The 20,646-nt window shown below is 44.1% G+C and overlaps 1 protein-coding gene across 2 annotated transcripts in view; it reads right to left on the bottom strand.

The window, feature by feature from the left end:
• Window positions 1–20,646, bottom strand: part of LOC119660800 (follistatin-related protein 5-like) — a 72,524-nt gene that overhangs the window by 42,308 nt on the left and 9,570 nt on the right. For both annotated transcript variants that reach the window (XM_038069627.1, XM_038069628.1), the window contains exons 2-4: window positions 12,169–12,621; window positions 11,247–12,110; window positions 10,850–11,134 (exon numbers count right to left, since the gene is read on the bottom strand). In XM_038069627.1, coding sequence (XP_037925555.1) covers window positions 10,850–11,134; window positions 11,247–12,110; window positions 12,169–12,496 — 1,477 coding nt within the window. In that variant the 5' untranslated portion in view covers window positions 12,497–12,621. The remainder of the gene's footprint in view (window positions 1–10,849; window positions 11,135–11,246; window positions 12,111–12,168; window positions 12,622–20,646) is intronic.

Raw genomic sequence — 20,646 nt, forward strand, 5'->3', positions numbered from 1 at the left:
TTCGCTGGACGTTGTAAAAACCGTGCCAGAATTTTCAGGAATAACTGAGAAATACCCCTCTTGGCGACAATCGGCCAAAGCGGCTATTAAGCCTTATGAGAGATACGTTGGATCAAATCGATATTATCAAGCGATTGCAATTCTTCGTAATAAAATTACAGGAGCAGCCGACACTGTCTTGTCTTCCTTTGGCACTCCTTTGAATTTTGAAGCTATTCTAGTTAGACTTGACCATACGTATTGTGATAAAAGACCATTGCATCTCTTAGAGCAGGAACTTTCAACTCTTCGGCAGGGTAAATTATCTATAGTAAAGTATTACGATACCGTGGAAAAACAGCTCACTCTAATAACAAACAAAGCGTTAATGCAATATTCCGAAAACCAGGAAGCATTGCAATTGCTGAATGAAAAATACAGGAGCGACGCGCTGCGTGTATTTGTATCTGGATTGAATCGCCCATTAAGCGATATACTGTTTTCCAGCAGACCCGTAGATCTTCCTAGTGCTTTAGCGTTGGCTCAAGAATTGGAAATGAACCAAGAAAGATCAGCTTTTGCTAGTGCATTCGCTGAACGAAAAACTTTCAATCCAATGCCTCGCAAACATTTTCCACAGTACAAGGTAGAGTCCCAAACAAAGAAACAGATTTTACCTACTCCCGAGCCTATGGATATAGATCCATCATTTTCGAGATTCAATAATGTATCAAGTTCTAAAAGAACTCAGAACAGGTATTCGACGACTCACCGACCAAATTTTAATACAAGTGGACCAAATAGAGTGTTCCACCAAAACCAAGTGACAAATTTTTCCCGACAAGGCAAACCTAAGAATAATGAATCCGGTAAAGACCATAAAAGATCACAACGTGCCAATTATATTAGTGCACAGAAATACGGATCAAAGTCAGCTCAGAATTATCTTAATGTTTCAGATGCTGAACAACATTCAAATGTTACTGACCAACTTCATTCATTGAACACTAGCTCTCGACTACCTTTTATTGTGAAAACAGCAACTAATGGAAAAAAGTTGAAGGTACTTATTGATACTGGAGCTGCAAAGAATTACATCAAAGAACTTTCATTTTTGAAATCTATTAGACCGGTACAGAATCCATTTTATGTTTCATCAATTAATGGGTCAACCAAAATTTCAAAAAAATGCACCATTCACATTCTAGGACAGGAATCCGAATTTTTCATTCTACCGAACCTAGTTGACTTTGACGGAATATTGGGTTATGACTTCCTTAAGGAAATCAGCGCTACTGTTGATACAGGTTCAAGCTGTATCAGACACCAAAATGGCGTGGAACCTCTTTCCTTTATGGAGTGTGCTCAGGTAAATACCTTGAAGATGGATTATAGTAAAATTCCTGAAGAGGTTCGTTCGGAATTCAGATCAATCTTGAGATGTAATTCTAACGTTTTTGCTGATCCAAACGAAGCTCTACCATACAATACGGCAGTAGTGGCTACCATTAGAACTACGATTAGTGAACCCATTTATTCTCGAACATACCCATATCAAATGTCCGCAAAACAATTTGTTGAGAACGAAATTGACTCCATGTTACAAGCTGGTATCATACGCAAAAGCCGATCACCCTATAACAGCCCTGTATGGGTAGTGAATAAAAAAAGTCTCGACGAATCAGGAAATCAGAAACAACGGTTAGTTATCGACTTTCGTAAGCTGAACGATAAAACTATTTCCGATCGATACCCAATACCAGATATTTCAGTAATTCTAGCTAACCTTGGAAAGGCTAAATATTTCACTACTGTAGATTTGAAATCTGGATTTCATCAAATACTCTTAGCAGAGAAAGATCGTGAGAAAACAGCTTTTTCAGTCAACAATGGGAAGTATGAATTTTGCCGACTTCCATTTGGATTGAAAAATGCTCCTGCAATATTCCAAAGAGCAATTGATGATATATTACGTGGTGAAATAGGTGTACGTTGTCACGTTTATATCGATGATGTTATAATCTTCTCAGAAAATGCGGAAAAACACATTGAAGATATTGACATTATTTTAAAAAAATTGCTTAACGCTAATATGAAAATCGCAGTGGAAAAATCAACATTCTTTAAAAGCAGTATAGATTATCTTGGTTTCACAGTATGTCAGGACGGACTGAAAACATCTGTTGATAAAGTTCAAGCAATTCTTCAGTATGAGGAGCCAACCACTTTGCGTTCCCTAAGATCGTTTTTAGGCCTGTCCGGCTACTATAGACGATTTATAAAAAACTACGCTTCAATTGCCAAACCGTTAACGGAAATATTACGAGGCGATAATGGAAATATTGGCACCAACCAATCCAAAAATAGAAAAATAGCGTTGTCCTCAACGGCTAGAGAAGCTTTCAATAAATTAAAAAAAATCCTGGTATCTGAAGATGTAACCCTCCTTTTCCCGGATTTTAGAAAGCCATTCGAACTGACTACTGACGCATCTTCAGTAGCTATAGGCGCAGTTCTTTCACAGAACGGAAAACCAATTACTTTCATATCTCGCACCCTTAGTACTACTGAAGAAAATTATGCAACTAATGAACGGGAAATGTTGGCTATAGTATGGGCACTTCAAACGTTACGGAACTACTTATATGGCGTTAGTGATCTCACAATATTTACCGATCACCAACCGCTTACATTCTCCATTTCCGACCGTAATCCAAACACAAAACTTAAACGTTGGAGAAGTTTCATTGAGGAATTTTCACCAAAAATTTTTTACAAACCTGGCAATAGTAATGTCGTAGCAGACGCTCTATCTCGTCAGTACATTCAACATCTCAGCAACGATAATTCCACTGTGAGAACTTGCACAAACAGTGAAGTATCTTTTACTCAGTACATACGGACCGTGTATGAACCGATAAATATTTTCAGAAACCAAATATTTTTATCACCGGCAGAATCAACCGAAATAAAAACGACAGCACCGTTCGCCGGCTATCTCCGACACGATATTCAATTTAAGGATTTTCATTCATTATATATGGTTCTTAAAAATGTAATTAACTATAATATTGTAAACGGAATTTATTGTCCGCTTGATGTGCTCGGAAAAATCCAAAACGAATTAGTGGAACTATTTCCATCAGTTCGATTTAGGCACACTACTAAATTCGTTATTGATCTTCTCAATAGTAACGATCAAGTGGAAACCATAGCTATAGAGCATGAAAGAGCACACCGTTCAGCAAAGGAGAACTACCAGCAAATTTTAGATAGCTATTTCTTTCCCAAGCTTAGGCAGAAAATTAAGGCTTTCGTGGGAAAATGTGCTATTTGTGCGCAAGGAAAGTATGCAAGACATCCGAAGAAAGAGATGTTGACTCCTACTCCAATCCCCAACTACCCTGGTGAGATCTTGCACGTGGATATTTTTAACACAAATGGTCTTTACTTTATCACATGTATCGACAAGTTCTCTAAGTTTGCCATTGTAGAACGTATATCCTCTCGATGCATAGTCGATACAAAGAATGTTCTACTCAAGATTATTGGATTTTTTAGGAAACCAAGAATACTGGTTACTGACAATGAACCTTCATTCTGTTCTCAAACTATCGAATCTCTGATTAAAAACAAGTTCAACTTATCTCACTATACCGTACCTGCAATGCATAGCGTAAGTAATGGTCAAATAGAGAGATTCCATTCAACACTTGCTGAAATTTCGAAAACTTTGAATATGGAGAACCACACCGATGACACTGAGGAAATAATATTAACAGCCGCCATCAAATATAATGGTTCAATTCACTCCGTAACTAAAAGAAGACCTGTAGACGCCTTATTTTCCCTACCTGAAAAGGAAATTAAGGAAGTAAGATATCTCCTCCAGAAAGCTCAAGAGAAACAATGTCAAATCCAGAATAAGAAACGGGTATCCCGTGAATTCCACGCCGGTCAAGAAATATTTGTTAGAATAGACAAACGGCGAGGAACAAAACTGACTAGGAGATACGTAAAGAAGATTGTTCAAGAAGATTTAGGGACAACTGTATTAGTTGATGGCAAAAAGATTCACAAAGATAATATTCGATAAAAATCTTTTCGGATTACTAGTCTTCACCACCACCAACGCACGACTATTGGACTTCTCAACGGCTATGTATATACCTTTCCGGAAGGGTAACGTCGCGATTTACCAAGAATTTATTTATTTAATACACACCGTGAACCTAACCGAATTCGAAGTAATCGCAGAAAATATTCAGAACTTTGAAAAGCTATTTGAAATTAAAGAAGAAAAAGCATCTCTTGAAGCTGATTTTAACGAAATTACGAAACTACTAAACTCCTTGCGATTCCACAAACAAAAAAGATCAATTGATTTCATAGGCTCTGCATTGAAATTTATTACTGGCACTCCTGATCATAGTGACTGGACAATACTTCAAGAAAAACAATCTAGATTGCTTATAGCGGAAAGTCAACAAATTGAGACCAATACAGAACTCACTGCAAAAATTAACGAATTAACCACTCAAATTAATACCATTCAACGTAATTCCATTAGGGTGGAAAATTCTGCAAGATCCAGCCTATTTCAACTAATCTCAATAAGAAATGAAAGAGCAATAGGTCTATTAGATAATGTCGTCTACTCGGTTACTTTTGCACGCTTAAACATTGTAAATCCTATTATTTTAGCAAATTATGAAATAAGAGATTTGATTAATTCAAACGTTACTATTAGTCTAAATGATTTAATGACAGCCTCACAAGTTAAAGTCTATGCCGACGAAAGCATATTAAAATATTTAATTAAAATTCCAAAAATTGAGGAAATCTGTCCATTAGTAAAAGTTTCTCCCGTAGTTCATAATAATACTATTCTAAATCTGCTTCATCAGCATATCTCTACGTGTGAGTCAGGAAACCAAGCATTAAGAAATTGCAAAGAAGCCTTAAGTTTATCTATCTGGCAGAAGTATCCCTTCGACCACTGTTTAATGCAGATTTTCAGTAACGCCACAGCCACATGCAACACCACGACAGCCCACCACATTTCATTGTACAAATCGACGAGAATACAATACTCATCAACGACAACAATGCAAGGATCATCGAGAACGATAGCGAGATGGCTACTAACGGAACTTTCCTCCTTATTCACTCGAATGACGTACACATAAATGGCACGCTATATCCAGTAACATCCAGGAAGCCGACAATGGAACCACAGACACCGAGCGTTTTCAACCTAAAGAATTTGCAAAAGATCGATCAAATGACAGACCAGTTTGAAGCAAAAAAACAAGTAACTGGCTTGCAGCTGCTATTTTCGGATTTACAATGTTGACAATGACGGGATCAGTGTGCTACTGCAGGTACAAGCGCCGCGAGAATCATGAGGTCATCATACCCCCAGTCCAATTCAACAACGACGAGAGAATGCAGCTCATCCTGAAAACCATCAATAGCAACTTGCAACAGATTCGGGACGAATCTGCTTAAGAGGGGGAGTAGTCATAGTCGACGAAGCAGATGCCAAAAATCTGCAATTCAATAGATAACAATGTCTGTAGTCCTTCCTGGAATAACATCCCATTAGATAAATAAATCCCCGACCTTCCTGGAATAATATCCCATTAGATAAATAATTCCCCGACCTTCCAGGAACATTATCACCATGGGTAATAAAAGTCTGAACCCATATAGTAATTAAGATCACAGGTCATAGGGAAACATGTTTTGTATAGTTTCCCTGTGTTAAAGATAAGAACCATGGGTCACAAGGAAATATGTGTTGTATATTTCCCTGTCGACTCATTAGTAAATAAGACGTAGTATTTAAGGAGGTGTAGAAAACGGAGATCAGCAGCAGTTCAAGACTCAAGATCAGTCAAGACTCAACGCCCGACCGAGACGGACGTGTGGATTTGTCAGTCGACGTGTTTACGAGTATCTGAAGTAAAAGTGAGTGCGAAACCGCTAGGTGAGCGGCAATTGTGATAGTGGACATCGTGAGTGCAGACATAATAAACAAAAACAATTGAAGTGCAAAAAACATTGAAACAATTGAAGTGCAAAAAAAACATTGAAATTCAGTTAAACTTAAAAACAATCAAAAAGTGAAGTTATTTAAAAAACAATGAGTGCGCCGGAAATTGACGGGTTCACGAAGGTGACCCGCAAGAAGCGCAGAAAAACTACGGACAGCCCTACGGGCGGCAAGTCCGAAGATAATGACGACGGAGGCGAAACGGCTTCCGAAGTGACTTTGTCGAGCGACTGCGAGACTGAGTCGCAATCTGACTCCGACGGGACGGTGAAAAGCTCCGTGTCCGTGGGAACAATTCAAGATTCTGTTGCTCTGCGCAAGCAGAACAAACAGCTTTTCCGGGAACTTCGCGAAGCCCGCGCGAACAATAGGCACCTGCTGTCAGTCATCAAGTCGCTAGAAGCGACCATCGCCCGGACCTTCGGGAAGACAACCGCTCCGCCAACTCCAATCACGCCTGCAGCAACAACCGAGGTGATGGACACCACTGTCCACACCGAGGAAACAACACCGGCACCACTTGCCCTACCAGCCGGGTCCAACCCGGAGGCCTTCCCGACTCTTGGAGAGGCGAAGAAGCGGCAGCCAGCCAGCGCAATGAGGCAGCCAACACCGAGACAACAGCAGCCGAGACCATCTGCTGCAGTGCCGTCAAAAAAGGAGGTAAGTCGGAAGATTCCTCCATTAGTTGTTGTTGAGCCTCTAACCGCGTTCAAAACTATTAAAGAGTCCATTGCCCGTGCCCTACCCAATAGTTACCTGATTAAAAAATCAGGTAACTCCCATCAAATACTCACCCAAACGCCGGAAGACTACTCGGTAGCGAAAAAAATCCTGGTGGAGAACAAGAACAAGTTCTTCACCTACACCCTTCCCTCCGAAAAAACCACAAGCCTCATCCTTAGAGGCCTGGACGCTTCTTTCTCGCCTGCCGAGATTCTAGATGAACTGAAGGCGCAAGGAGCCTCCAGTGCCATGAGTGTCAAACCTTTCGTCACAACTTGGGCGAAAACCATGAATGTACAGCTAGATCTGTGGCTGGTCACATTCGACTCCTCTTTCTCGGAGCAACAGATCTCCAGCATCAGGGCGATTCAACATACCCTGGTGCGCTTCGAGCAAATTAACAACAAGCAGGTCTTGCAATGCAAGAACTGCCAAAGAGTGGGTCATGCAGCAACAAACTGCCACCTCACGTACCGCTGCGTGAAATGTGACGCCGTTCATGGTCCGGGCGAGTGCTCAAAAACACCTGAGCAAGCACCAAAATGTGTGAACTGCGGGGGCAATGACCACCCCGCCAACTACAGAAACTGCCCGATGTTCGTCCGAGTTGTGGCGAGGAGGAATGCTCAAAAACGAGCACCACCCACCCGTCCTATTCCTACTCCTAGGAAAATTGAGAACCCTGCTTTCACGCGGCCATCTGTGTCCTTCGCAGACACCGTGCGGAGCAGAAACCCGTCCACTCCAACAAACCATCTCCCAAATCCCTCGAACATTTCCAACCCCGATTTCCTCGAGTTCGCCAGGAAATCGCAGGAATTCCTGCAAATGTTCAACGCGATGGTCGGCATTTTAACGTCCAATAATGGATGTTAAGATCATCGAGTTGAACATTAACTCGATCATCGGCCGTGCCCGCAGGCACGAGCTTGAGCTATTTCTTGGCGAGCATAAGCCCAACATAGTTCTCCTGTGTGAAACCAGGCTGAACTATAGACATAGACCCATTTTCCCAAATTTCAACCTGTACAGAACCGACCGTCCACAGTCCAATCCGCTAGGCCGAGACACCTGCGGCGGAACGGCCATCCTTATTTCAGATTCCTTTCCAAACAACTGTTCCCACCGCCCAATAGCTTCAAATCTATTGAGGTCACCCTTATTTCCTTCGAAACCCAATCATCCCTGGTCTTCGTAGCTGCTGTCTACTGTCCCAACCAATCCCTTGATATCCATGACATCCGTTCGATCCTATCCTACTGTGCCGCTCAACCGAGAGCAAACAAATCCTGGTACGTAATTATAGGGGGAGACCTCAACGCCAGGCACCCGTCTTGGTTCGATGTACAGTCGAACCAGAACGGGGAAAAGCTCCACCGTTTCCTAACCACCTCTAATCCCAATATTAACCTCGCCCACTTCAGCCCTGCCCTCCCTTCATTTAACAAAGGGTACTACCATTCCTACCTTGACCACTTCCTAATCAGCAGCAACCTCACCATCAAACCCAATCCCAATACCTATCCCTTCCTGGAAACAGCCCCCGGTATCAGTGACCATGATGCCGTCGTCTTAGAAATTTCACTCCCCGACAGAGCCACCAGGCCCTCACCCACTTTAGTCCCTGACTTCCAGAAGGCGAACCGGAAACTCATCAACCGAACCCTTAAATCCAGACTTGAGCCCCTCCTCCTCCCTACCAACGCAACAGTTTCCAACGACACCATAGATTGGACAGTTCGTCAGTACACTGAAGCAATTCAGCAAGTATGTGACGAACTGATACCTTCTCGGTCCCTCAACTACCGTAACCTCATTTCTCTCCCAGACGATATCCTCGCGGATATAAAATATAAGCGTACCCTAAGGCGGAGGCTATTTAGAAATAGATACTCTCCGCAATCCTCTCCTCTCCGTGACGAAATCCTTTCCCTTGACAGGTCAATCCGCGACAGAATTTTAACTCTATATACCAACCACCTCCACAAACGCCTCTCCAACATCGAGCTGAACCCTGATACCTTCAGGGAGCTCAAAAAAACTTGTCCTCGTCTGGGCAAGCCCTCCCAGCAAACCACCATCCTCCCACAGAATATCCCAACTCCCGAAAAGGTGAACATCCTAGCCAACCACTTCCTTCAAGCGCACCATTGCACCCTCCACATTCGCGATCAACACTTTGAAAGTGTTGTGAGCGAATACATAGACAAACTTCAATCCACACCAACTTTCCACCAACCCAGCCCCAACCTAAACCTATTCACCCAACCCCTTACCCATCCCGATGGACATGATAATGTTTCTCCCATCCACTTTGTCAGCCCAAGTTCAGTGGAAGCTGCAATTGCAGCCTCCAAGAACAAAAAATCAGTGGGTCTTGACAAAATCCCGTCCATAGTTCTAAAAAAGTGCGCCCCCAATATTTCCACCACACTCTCCTCGATCATAAACCACTGTATCCTCAACGCTCACTTCCCTACAGAATGGAAAAATGCTCGCATAGTTCCCGTCCCAAAAAAGAACCTCAATCCACTCAATCCCGATAGCTACAGGCCTATCTCTATCCTTTCTTCCACCACCAAAATCTTCGAGCGGATTATCAAATCCGTCATAGACGAGCATTGCACCTCCAACAATACTCTACCAGAGTTCCAATTCGCCAACCGAACTAAACACTCGGTTGAGCACGCGCTACTTGTCCTCAAGACTGATATCCTCCTGGGTATCAATCGAAGGACACCCACCATAGCCTGTCTCCTTGATCTAAGGAAAGCTTTCGACTCCGTATGGCAATACGGACTCACGTACAAGCTTTCCGAAATCCTCAATTTCCATCCGCACCTCTGCAAGCTAATACTTAGCTTTCTAGATGGGCGGAAATCCTTAGTGAGCATCCAGCAGCACCTTTCCGCGTCCTATACCTGCCCAGCCGGCATTCCCCAGGGTTCAGCCCTGTCTGCAACCCTTTTCTCGCTGTTCACCGCAGACATCCCCAAACCACCTCCACACTCGTGTCCCATCCAAATCCTACAATACGCGGATGACCTCATCATTTACACAGCCACCAAAGACATCTCCCGTGGTGAAGCACGTCTGAATGCTTATTTGGACGAACTTTACCACTATTTCACCCGTTGGAAACTTTCCCTGAATCCCGACAAGTGTGAGACCATCGTCTTCCATGGAGACATGAAAATGACTCCGAAGATGTGGAGTGATGCCAGATCACTAGCACTTTCAATCCACGACCAGCCCATTCCCACTGTTAAAGAAGTCACCTACCTTGGGGTGACAATGACCTCCCGCCTCTCCCACGTACCTCACATCACGAAAGCACTAGGCCGTGCAACTGGTGCCCTCCGGTCCCTTTATCCTATCCTTAAATACAACGTCCCGACTCCAAGAAAGGTTAAGCTGTTTTGCTATAAACAGCTTATCCGCCCACTCCTCATCTTCGGCTTCATTTTCTGGTCCGATTGCTCCCCATCCCAAATGGAGCGACTCCGCCTAAGAGAACGCAGGATCTTTCGCCACTGCGCCAACATCTTCAAGAACGAGGACCGCTCCAAATACATTTCCAACCAGATCCTCTATGAATCCTGCCAAACCCCACGCATTGACGCCTTCCTTGCCCGTCTTGCCCTCAACTTCCAACTGTTATTTGTTAACTCGCGTCATAAATTTTAGGTTAAGGTAGTTCAAGTTAAGTTAAGTAGGTTAAGTAGATTTAGTAATTTTGAACAAGGTTTTTTGCACTTTTCCTTGGATAATTCATACCATAGAACGAATTTATTTATTTCCCATGCACATTTTAATTTTGTAGAGTAAAGATGAGTCTGGTATCTACAGCCATAAGTTCTGCTATTGTATAGAAGGTTAAGATCATGAATAAAGCCGAACCGAAGATGGCTCGGTATTTCAGAGTTACGATCAACGAATCAGATTTTTATCTATTGGTTCAATTTTCATTGCGACTGTGATTTTTTGAAAGCCAGCTGATTCGCATTCTAGCTCGATGACTGAAAAGGAAGTCTCTTCCAAAAACGAGCCATTAGATTTACTATGGAACAAGCGACAACTACTCACTGTATACGCTCAACATATGCGTCTGCACGATATCTTTATTTCGCTGAGCATGGCATGTATAGTTGCCGGCATGTAACAATTGAATCCTTGTCAAGTATAGGCTCCCATCGCTGAAAATGCGAATTTCATCTTCATTAAGGGTGGACAGGTCGACTCCATTACGATGCCAAATAATCTGTGGTGATGGCGAACCTGTGACGTCGCATTTGATCTCAACATTATCATCAACACGTGCGGAGAGATGGTTAGTTTCCAATGCTTTATCCAGCGAAACCACAGATACACCTGAAAGGAAGGATACCAGCAGTTCAGTAAGCGAATAGATGTCTCCAAAGTACCAAAGGCAGCAAATATGCTTGTTTTGAAAGTAAACGCCACAAGAGCTCCACATACTTACTGTAAAGTTTCGAGAATGCTTGATAGAACTCATTAATGCTGAGTCTACCGTCATGATTTGTGTCATCGAAGTTCAGCATATCGTCCAATACGCAGCCATTGCTCAACTCGTCCAAATGTTCATTAATGGACACTTGGCTCAGCTCCTCAATTTCCAAATGTCCGTTATTATTTCGGTCATAATGGGAGAACATAATCGAAACTAGGAAGTCCCTACTATGGTTATTATCCTGCGACATCAGACGAGCGTGACTGTACAAAAGCAAGTTGTCCTTCATAATTTCATACTCCTGCGATGAGCAGTACTCTTTGTGGCCTGCGTCATCCACCGACTTGATATCGTTTATTGTCGATCTTTGTGGCCCCACGCTCGATTCATTCCAATTGATTAGTCTCTGGGGAAGTGGTGATACCAATGCGATGGAACCTGTTTTTTCCGTGAAAGTTGAAAGAAAAGAATTAGCAAGTACGCTGACTGGAGAATAGGTAACTCCTGGTTGAGTCAAAGGCGTGATGGTCGTAGTTTGTCGATTTGATATGCTCTCAGTGCTAAGATTTTTAGGATGTCTTAAGCTCCTTGGTTGAGGGGTGGTCGAGGTAGGAATAGCTTTTATTGTTGTTGAATAGCTGCTGGACCAGATTGCCTTTGGTGGACATTTATCGAATCGTTGGTAGGTAATTTGTCGTTCTTGCAGGCAAGCAGCTCTGTGAAGCTCACAGTGATTCTCGTAGATCAGTCCATCTGAACCGCAAATTGGGCGTTTTCGATGGGAACAGTATCGCTGACAAATACAGATCGGCCGATTGGAAGTGGATTCGATCGTACACTCACGCCCCTTCGGACAATAGTGCACCAAGCAAGGATCTGAAAGGACGAGGATTTCAACAAATTATATTAGCCCTCTCTGGTTCAACTTGCTTACTATTAGTAGTTAACTGATCGAGTATTTCCCTGCTGAAGGCCGAAGGTAGTTCAATATCTTTCGTCTTTTCGTCTTGAGCACTGCCCTGCAAGGATGGTAACAGGGCCAATGTTGCACTATCTGGGCTTAAACTTTTATTCCTCTCACTACCACTTTCTAAGCTATTTGTGTTCTTGTCTACGTCGATATTTCTTATGTTCAAGCCCAACACAGAGTTCCTAATTGATGGGAATGCTGCCAAGTGAATTAGGAAAACCAGTGTCCATATAGGACATGTATATTGCAGAGAAGTCGGTCGTCTTCGAATACGAAACATTTTGCCTGACATGTTCTTGCTAGGGTTGGTGGTGCTGTCGCAGATTCAATCCAGTTCACCCACTTCCGATTTCCATTTGGGCCAAGGTGTTCCTATGAAGTAAGGCGTGGTAGATCTCTAAGATTGAAGAATTTCAGCTGAAAAAAGAAAGTAAATGCGGAAGTATTAAATATTGGATGGGGGGTTGGTTGGTTGGCAGTTTGATCGTACCTAAGAAAATTCAAAAATTTGAGATAATAATTGCCAAAAATGTTTCCTTTGTATAAGCATATGTGGGGTTAAGCAATGCACTGCAGGATAGACTGATGCGGAACATAGCTCCCTGAGGCGAACCTATCTCTCTAAGGATGAGTTGTCTCTCCTCTGGGACGGTGTGTGCCTTTTCAGGGGCCAAGCCTCTCGTCTACCAAGACCGTTAGTGAGTGGTAATAGCCACACCCTGTACGAGGTGACCCTACTATTAACAAAACGCTACGGATCTAGACTGGGGAGTCGAAAAACACCTCCTCCAATCCAGGGTGTCATGCGAACCGTGCCCATTGGATAGTTTGCAGTCGGGGGTAACTGACTGTAGTCGAACGGAGCCTCACTGATACCTGGTCGCCTCAGTGAGTAAGTTAGACCTAACCGTGCTACGGGGGGCTATGGTACGGTGGACCTCTTAACCCCCATACTCGTGGGAATCAAATGAGTACAAAACTAGAAAAGAAAACAAAAACCAAAAAAGCAGGGCCCGGTACCGCACCAAAACTGGTTAATCAGGCGGAGGCACGTCTCCGAATTACTGAGAGCCAGGTGACTACACCCAAGAAGGGAGAAGTTAGGACGTCAAGCAGTGGATCCAAGGTGAGCTCAAAGAGCAGGGACCAGCAAAAGCACGTCTGAGATAAATATAACAGACGTCAGGAAGGAGACAGGTCTCAGTGGCGCCGGAGGTAAATGGTACCTGCGCTATCTGAAGGAAGGCCTGAAACCAGAAGAGGCCCTTAAGAAGGCTCAGGACAGACCTAAGCCATCTCTACTGGAGCCGAGAAAGCGGCGAGCAGCAGAGATCAGCCCGCATGAAGGGAATGCTCCAAAAAAATTCAGACCTGAACCTACGGGAGGAGAAAACCCGGGCAGGTCAGGGGTGAAGGCAGGACCCAGGAAGCCCGGCATTAGCTATGCTAGTGCGGTCAAGGGCATTCGACTGGCCATACTGCTAAAAAGCGAGGAACAGGAAATCATTGAGGACCTTGTCGTCAAGCAGACGGTCGGGTTGGACGTCGAAACTGGTGTTCACCGGGATACGCTTTTAACCAGGCCTTATAGTGGTGGACTGCGCGACGGAAGGCACCGCAGAATGGGTTAGAACCATAGTTCCTAGATTGCCAGGCTGGGAAGGGGTGGAACTGTCAACATGTGCTGGTGATGATATACCAGGAGCACACATGGTGACAGTTTTTCTGCCAAAGGCCGCGGCAATAGAAACGGAAGACCTTACGAGACTCCTAATTGCTCAGACTAAAGATCTCCATACTCGACTATGGAGAGTCTTCAAAAGCAAGGTGGAGGGCAAGGGTAAACTCCTCACGATCGGGGTAGATGACCGATCCCTGGAGGCAATTAAACGTCGGAGTTGTCATATCAACTACCGATTTGGCAACATACCCGTGCATGTGCACAGGGAAAAGCCGAGGAAAGAGACCTTGGAGGAGGCATCGGGTGAAAAACTTATCGAGATCCATGAAGAAGTCGCGGAAGCCATAGAGGCGGAAAGAACTGGATCAACCAGGGAAATAGACCTCCTGCTCAGTGAAGAGCAGAAGCTGGGACTCTTAGGACTCAGGGTGAACAGCGACGCGCAGGAAAGCGCCATGTCGGAGGAGGAGGGTGACACTCCGACAGTGGAGAAGAGCTCCAAACAATAACGGAGTCAATGGCCAGCACTAAGATAGCCCAGATAAACCTCCACCATGCGAGAGCTGCATCTGCAGTAATTGCCAGGGCAAATTCCAAGGAGAACATTGGAATAGTGCTGGCTCAGGAGGCCTGGGTGTACCGGGGGCAGATTCGCGGTCTGCAAGGAGGAGGCATGCAGATAATTTGGGACTCCTCTTGTGAAAAACCAAGAGCTTGCATAATTCTTAAACGTAATCTAAAATACATATATCTTTCAGACTTCTTAACCGGGGATCTTGTGGCTATCCAAGTCTCATTGGAAGCCGGGAGGAGCACTCGAGAGGAAGTTGTGGCATCGGGATACTTCCCAGGAGGCGAAATCCGGGCTCCACCGGAACAAGTCGCAAAACTGACGAAGTATTGCGAGAAGAGGGCGTTACCACTTCTTCTCGGCTGCGATGCCAAGGCCCACCACGAAGTCTGGAGAAGCAGCGACACCAATCGTAGAGGTGAGTACCTTCTTGAATTTATTCTTAGCAATAACTTAGAAATATATAACTTAGGGAACACTCCAACATTTGTGACCCGCACTAGACAGAAGGTACTAGACATAACTCTAGGAAACACTCTAATTTACGGAATGGTCAGGAATTGGAGGGTGTCGGATGAACCCTCTATGTCTGATCATAGAATAATCAGATTCGACATTGAGGGTAACTCCGAAATAGAAAGAATAATAGGGAATCCCAGGATAACGGATTGGGAATCCTACGCAACGCACTTGAGCAACAACATTGCCCACCTTCAAGGGGGCGGTGACATCAAGAGCGAACTGGAACTAGAAACAGTGGTGAAAAACCTCAACAGTCGTCATTGACGCATATGAGGCCAGCTGTCCGGCTAAGACAGTTAAGTCAATTAAGGGATGTACCATGGTGGAACAAGAACCTGGCCAGAATGAGAGCAGAGGCACGAAAACTCTTCAACCGGGCAAAACCAACCGGGGACTGGCTGCAGGGAATTCTATGAAGGGATCGAAAAAATCACAGAAGCAACCAGGCTGTACAAAGCTGTAGCCAAAGACGGGGGAATATCCTCTGTCTGCTTGAAAAAGGAAGATGGGACATTTACCGAGAATGAGGAGGACAGGGTACACTTGCTTCTCAGAACTCATCCCCCGGGGTCCGACAACATTTTGCCTGACACCCCAACAACGAATAGAAGGGACAGGAAGGAGAGCTGGAAACTAGCAAAAGAGGTATGCTCAGAATCTAGGCTAAGATGGGCAGTGGGAATTTTTAAACCAGTGAAATCTCCCGGAGTAGATGCCATTTTCCCAGCACTTATCCAGAGAGGCCTAGGAATTATCTTGGAGTCTCTTCTGAGGGTGGTAAGGGGGAGCATAGCACTGGGATACATACCAAATGCATAGAGACGGACAAAAGTGGTCTTTATTCCGAAAGCGGGTAAAAAGGTTCCTTTTCAGCCTAAATCTTTCAGACCAATTTGCCTAACATCGTTCGTACTCAAAACGGTGGAGAAGGTCGTAGACAACTATATTAGAACTAACGTTCTAGAGCGTAATTCCGTACATCACTGTCAATACCCTTACCGGGCAGGATGATCAACCTGCTCTGTATCAGCTGACAGAGGTATTACGGGATGCCATAGAAACAAAAGAAATAGCACTGTGCGCGTTTTTGGATATCGAAGGAGCATACAGAGATATAAGATGCCCTGAACCGCAAGGGAGTGGGAAACACCCTGCCATTCTGGATGGACAAAATACTAGAAAGCAGGCAAATAGAAGTACCGACAAGTACAAATTCTATTGTCATGAACACCACTCAAGGCTGTCCACATGGTGGGGTACTATCGCCGCTGATGTGAAGTATGGTAGTGGATGAACTCCTGGACGTATTAACAAATACTGGAATACAAGTCTATGGTTACGCGGACGACATTGTTTTAATCTGTAGGGGCAAATATGTGATAGAATCCAAACTGGACTAAGGGTTGCTAGTGCCTGGTGCAGGAAGGTGGGACTGCGGATCAACCTAGCCAAAAGCACCATAGTACCATTCACTAGGAGGCGTAAGCTTGATCACCTGAGAGCCATAACATTACATGATATGGAGGTGAAACGAAAAACAGAGGTCAAATATTTGGGAATTACGAGACCAAAACTTACTCTGGAAACACATGTCGGAAAGCCGCGAGGGCTCTGATGATTTGTAGATCCATAGCAGGAAAAAAATGGGGTTGCAGCCCGAAGATACTACTTTGGATATATACTGGAATAGTAAGGCCAGGGAATTACATAAGCTCCAAAGGCTGGCTTGCGTGTGTATCAATGGGGCAATGAGGACATGCCCACCGGTATCCCTGGAGGTCCTTCTGGGATTCACCCCTCTCCATCTGCACATACAGATGCAGGCGAGGAGGGCAATATTCAGGGTGACCGGTAGTATGAGTGAGGCAGGCAGCTGCCTGAATCGGAGGAAGATTGATATTCTTTCTAGGCGGTACCCCGAATTACTGATACCAAGGGATTACATGACAACGAGGTTTCATTTCCATAAGAAGTTGGAGACACGGTGGAGTAACAAGGCAAACTGGGAGAGCGTGGCTGCGACATACGGCTTAAATCAGCAACTGATTACTTGGTACACTGATGATCCCTCACAGCAGAGGGAGCGGGTGCCGGTGTCATTTGCCCAAAGAAAATGTTCTTTGAGCCAATGGGCAGGTACACTAGCATATTCCAGGCAGAAATATACGCCATAGACAAATGTGCCCCCTTTGATTTGTAAAGGAACTACAAGGGGCAGAACATAGCTATTCTCATCGATAGCCAAGCAGCGATCAAGGCACCTAGGTCCAACCAGGTGAACTCTAAACTGGGAGTGCCTTGAGAGACTGAATAGACTCGGTTCGTCCAACAAGGTCTGGATACTTTGGGTTCCAGGCCATGCTGGGTTGGAAGGCAACGAGGCAGTGGATGAGCTAGCCAAGAAGGGAGCAGGGACGCCTTTACACAGCCCGGAAGCCTTCTGTGGAATCGGAAACGGTTTCATGGCCATGAATCTAAGAAATGAAGAGGAACCTTTGAGGGAACTATACTGGGCGGGCCCACCAGGGATGGAGCAGACCAGGGTGCTTATTGGGGGATACGAACCCATACGTACAAAGGATTGCTTAAACCTCACCAAAAAGAATCTCCAAGTCATAGTGGCAATTCTCACTGGTCATTGTCGGCTGAACTATCACCTAGGAAAGCTAGGGATATCTACGGACACTGCCTGCAGGTTTTGTGAGGAGTATGACGAAACCTCTATACACGTCCTGGGACAGTGTCCGGCACTTGTGCAAAGTAGGTCGAGGCATCTGGGAGAACACTTAATACCAGATGCAAAGCTGAAAGATCTGGAAGTGGGAAACATACTAAAGTTCTGACGGTTATGGGCCTGCTTGAGATACTATGATAAATGGGTACACTATAACCAGTAAAAGGGGCACAATCGATTTTTAAGGACGCGGTGCGGCTTTCCCTTAACAGAATAATAATAATTAGATTAGTGATAATGATGCAGTAAATTGAAGTTGTTTTTGCTGTAGCCTCTGTTGGAAAGTGTCAGTGACAACATTTTGGTTGGGGTCGACCGCCGCAGGTCAAGAGGACGATCGAAATAAAAGGTTCAAAGACTCCCTACAAATACCAAACACGTAATCGTGAATGGACAATTCACGTTTTTTATGAAGGTGTCAAGTGTATGAGTTTAGGATTCGTGATTGCTCCACGAACTTGTCTATTGTCTTTCAATTTAGTAAAAATGGAACTTGCATCTGAATGAATCGAATTTTAGGCTTCCTTTGCTAAATGAAAACCACAGATGCTTTGTTGTCCCCTTGTTTGCCGGTAAAATGAATCCCGACCCGAACATTTTGATATTCAACTCTTCAAAACATTGGAATCGAGTGCGGAGCTCACTTGAATATGTCAAGTTCGTCTGCCTGCTATTGAGAATGAATAGCGTAAGCATGTCCTTCCTCAGTCACTCGTAGCTGACATGAAGACCAATGACTATTACAACAATTCCAGAGCCATCCTCTGAAGCCCTGCATACGTATAATATCAACATTATTCAGCGAGTGACCCAGTTAATTGCATCGGACATCAATTCCCCCCAAGGAGGGTATAGATAGGATCAGATTGTTTAAAAATGGACGAAATGACGCTACCAGGATTATCCTGAAGGGAAGCATATGAAGCACGCTCGATGAATGTTAAGATATGAATCGACGGACATTCAAGTGGGTACCTGTAAGAGAAGGATATGTCCCATATCATGTCACCTGTTTTTGATATGTATGGCAACCGGAATTTATTAATTTCATGTCGCTGGCGATGGTTTCACATTGAACATAGTCACCCTCTATGAAATGGTATCCTTTTTTTATCCTATGTACTTATATAGCCTTCATTATGCTTGAATTTTCATGTCAAAATTCCAGACGTTCATGATTTTAAAATAATTAGTCACAAATAGCAACAGTACCTGTTTTTCGAACATAAAAAAAAGTTTGAAGTTTGTAGAAAAAAAATAAATACATTATTAAGGACATTTTGAACTCCGCCCTATACCGTCCTAGGCCCGTTTGAGAAAAGTGAAGGAAAGAGTTACAATATTCTGAATGACCGCGTAAAGTCGAGGAGCTTCACTGAATGCATAGTCTGTGCTAGTGGAACCAACTATCAAGACGGGTCAGCAGATAACCTGCTGAGACAGTAACCTCCCCTTTGACTTGGCAATGAGGGATTCACTGAAAATGTTTCCCACATGTAAAAAGTGACAAAAGAAGAATAAATTTGTAGGCTAGCAACAAATGAATTATGAAAATTATGAAATTAATTATGCTAATGAGATGTTATCCGTGTCCAGGATAAGGACGGATCTCTTGACGATAACTTTTCGCCGTCATTTAAGATTGACTTTTGGAATACCCACATGCGTCCGTTAACGATATCTAGGCTTCTCATAACAATCACTACCTCTTATTTGTGTGAGAGTTTCAACGATATAGGCGATATCATCCCCAGGTGATGATTCGGAGGTTCCTTTTGGTGAGATTTAAGCAATCCTTTGCGTGTTTGGGTTTGTATCCCCCAATAAACACCCTGGGCTGGTTCATTCCTAGTGGGCCCGCCTATTATAGCTCCCTCAACCGTTCCTCTTCATTTTTTAATCTCATACTCATGAACCGGTTTCCTATTCCAAAGAGGGGTTCTGACCCGTGTAAAGGCGCCTCTGCCCCCTTATTGGCTAGTTCGTCCCTGCTCCCTTCTTGGCTAGTTCGTCCGCTGCCTCAAGTACATTTTCCTTGGACCAATGACCCCCGGTACCCGCTTCCTCTGCTGTGAGGGATCCGTCAATGTACCAAGTAATCAATTGCCAGTTTAAGCTGTATTTACTTTCCCAGTATGCCTTGTTACTCCAACGTGTTATCTAAGTGAGACCTGGTTGTTATATTATCCCTTGGTATCAATAATTTGGGATATCGCCTAGAAAGGATATCAATCTTCCTTCAATTTATGCAGCTTCCCGCCTCACTGATACTCCCGACCATCCTGAATATTGTCCTCCTTACCTGCATCTCTATCTGCAGATGGAGAGGAGTTAATTCCAGAAGGACCTTCAGGGATGCCGTTGGGCATGTCCTCATTGCCTCATTGAAACAGACGCAAGCCAGTCTTTGGTGTAAATCCCTGGTTTGTGTGCAGTTCTTTCTGTTCAGGTTACCACCCCATAGGTAATGATTGGCCTTATTATTGCAGTGTATATCCAAAGTAGTATCTTCGGTCAGCAATAATTTTGTGGGAAACAAAATCTTACTAAAATCTATTAAATCTCTGTCTGTCACACCAGATTCACTCGAAGACGGCTGAACCGATTGTCAAGGAATTCGGCGGGAAAGTGGCTTGGCTCTTTGATATGCGTGTGTGTGTTTCTGGTGGGCGAGAAGCTATAGCCTGTGAGCACTCAGACCGTGTACTAGACTCGTAGGATTTCCATTAGGGGATGTGATGCTGTCCGTTGCAGGCGGAGCATATCAGCACCGAAGATCTGATGTCTGATTCGTCCATGTATCATCTTGTATAATTCCTATTCTAAATATATGTCCAGCTAGTGAATTCTGGCCTGTCAGAATGCCTACAATATTCCTGCAAGTCTTCTGCAGGATAAACTTTCCGGTATACATGTCAGGTTGTCGCAGGAAAA

This window comes from Hermetia illucens, chromosome 7 (genome assembly GCF_905115235.1).
Source record: "Hermetia illucens chromosome 7, iHerIll2.2.curated.20191125, whole genome shotgun sequence".
NCBI classification, from domain to species: Eukaryota; Metazoa; Arthropoda; class Insecta; order Diptera; family Stratiomyidae; genus Hermetia; species Hermetia illucens.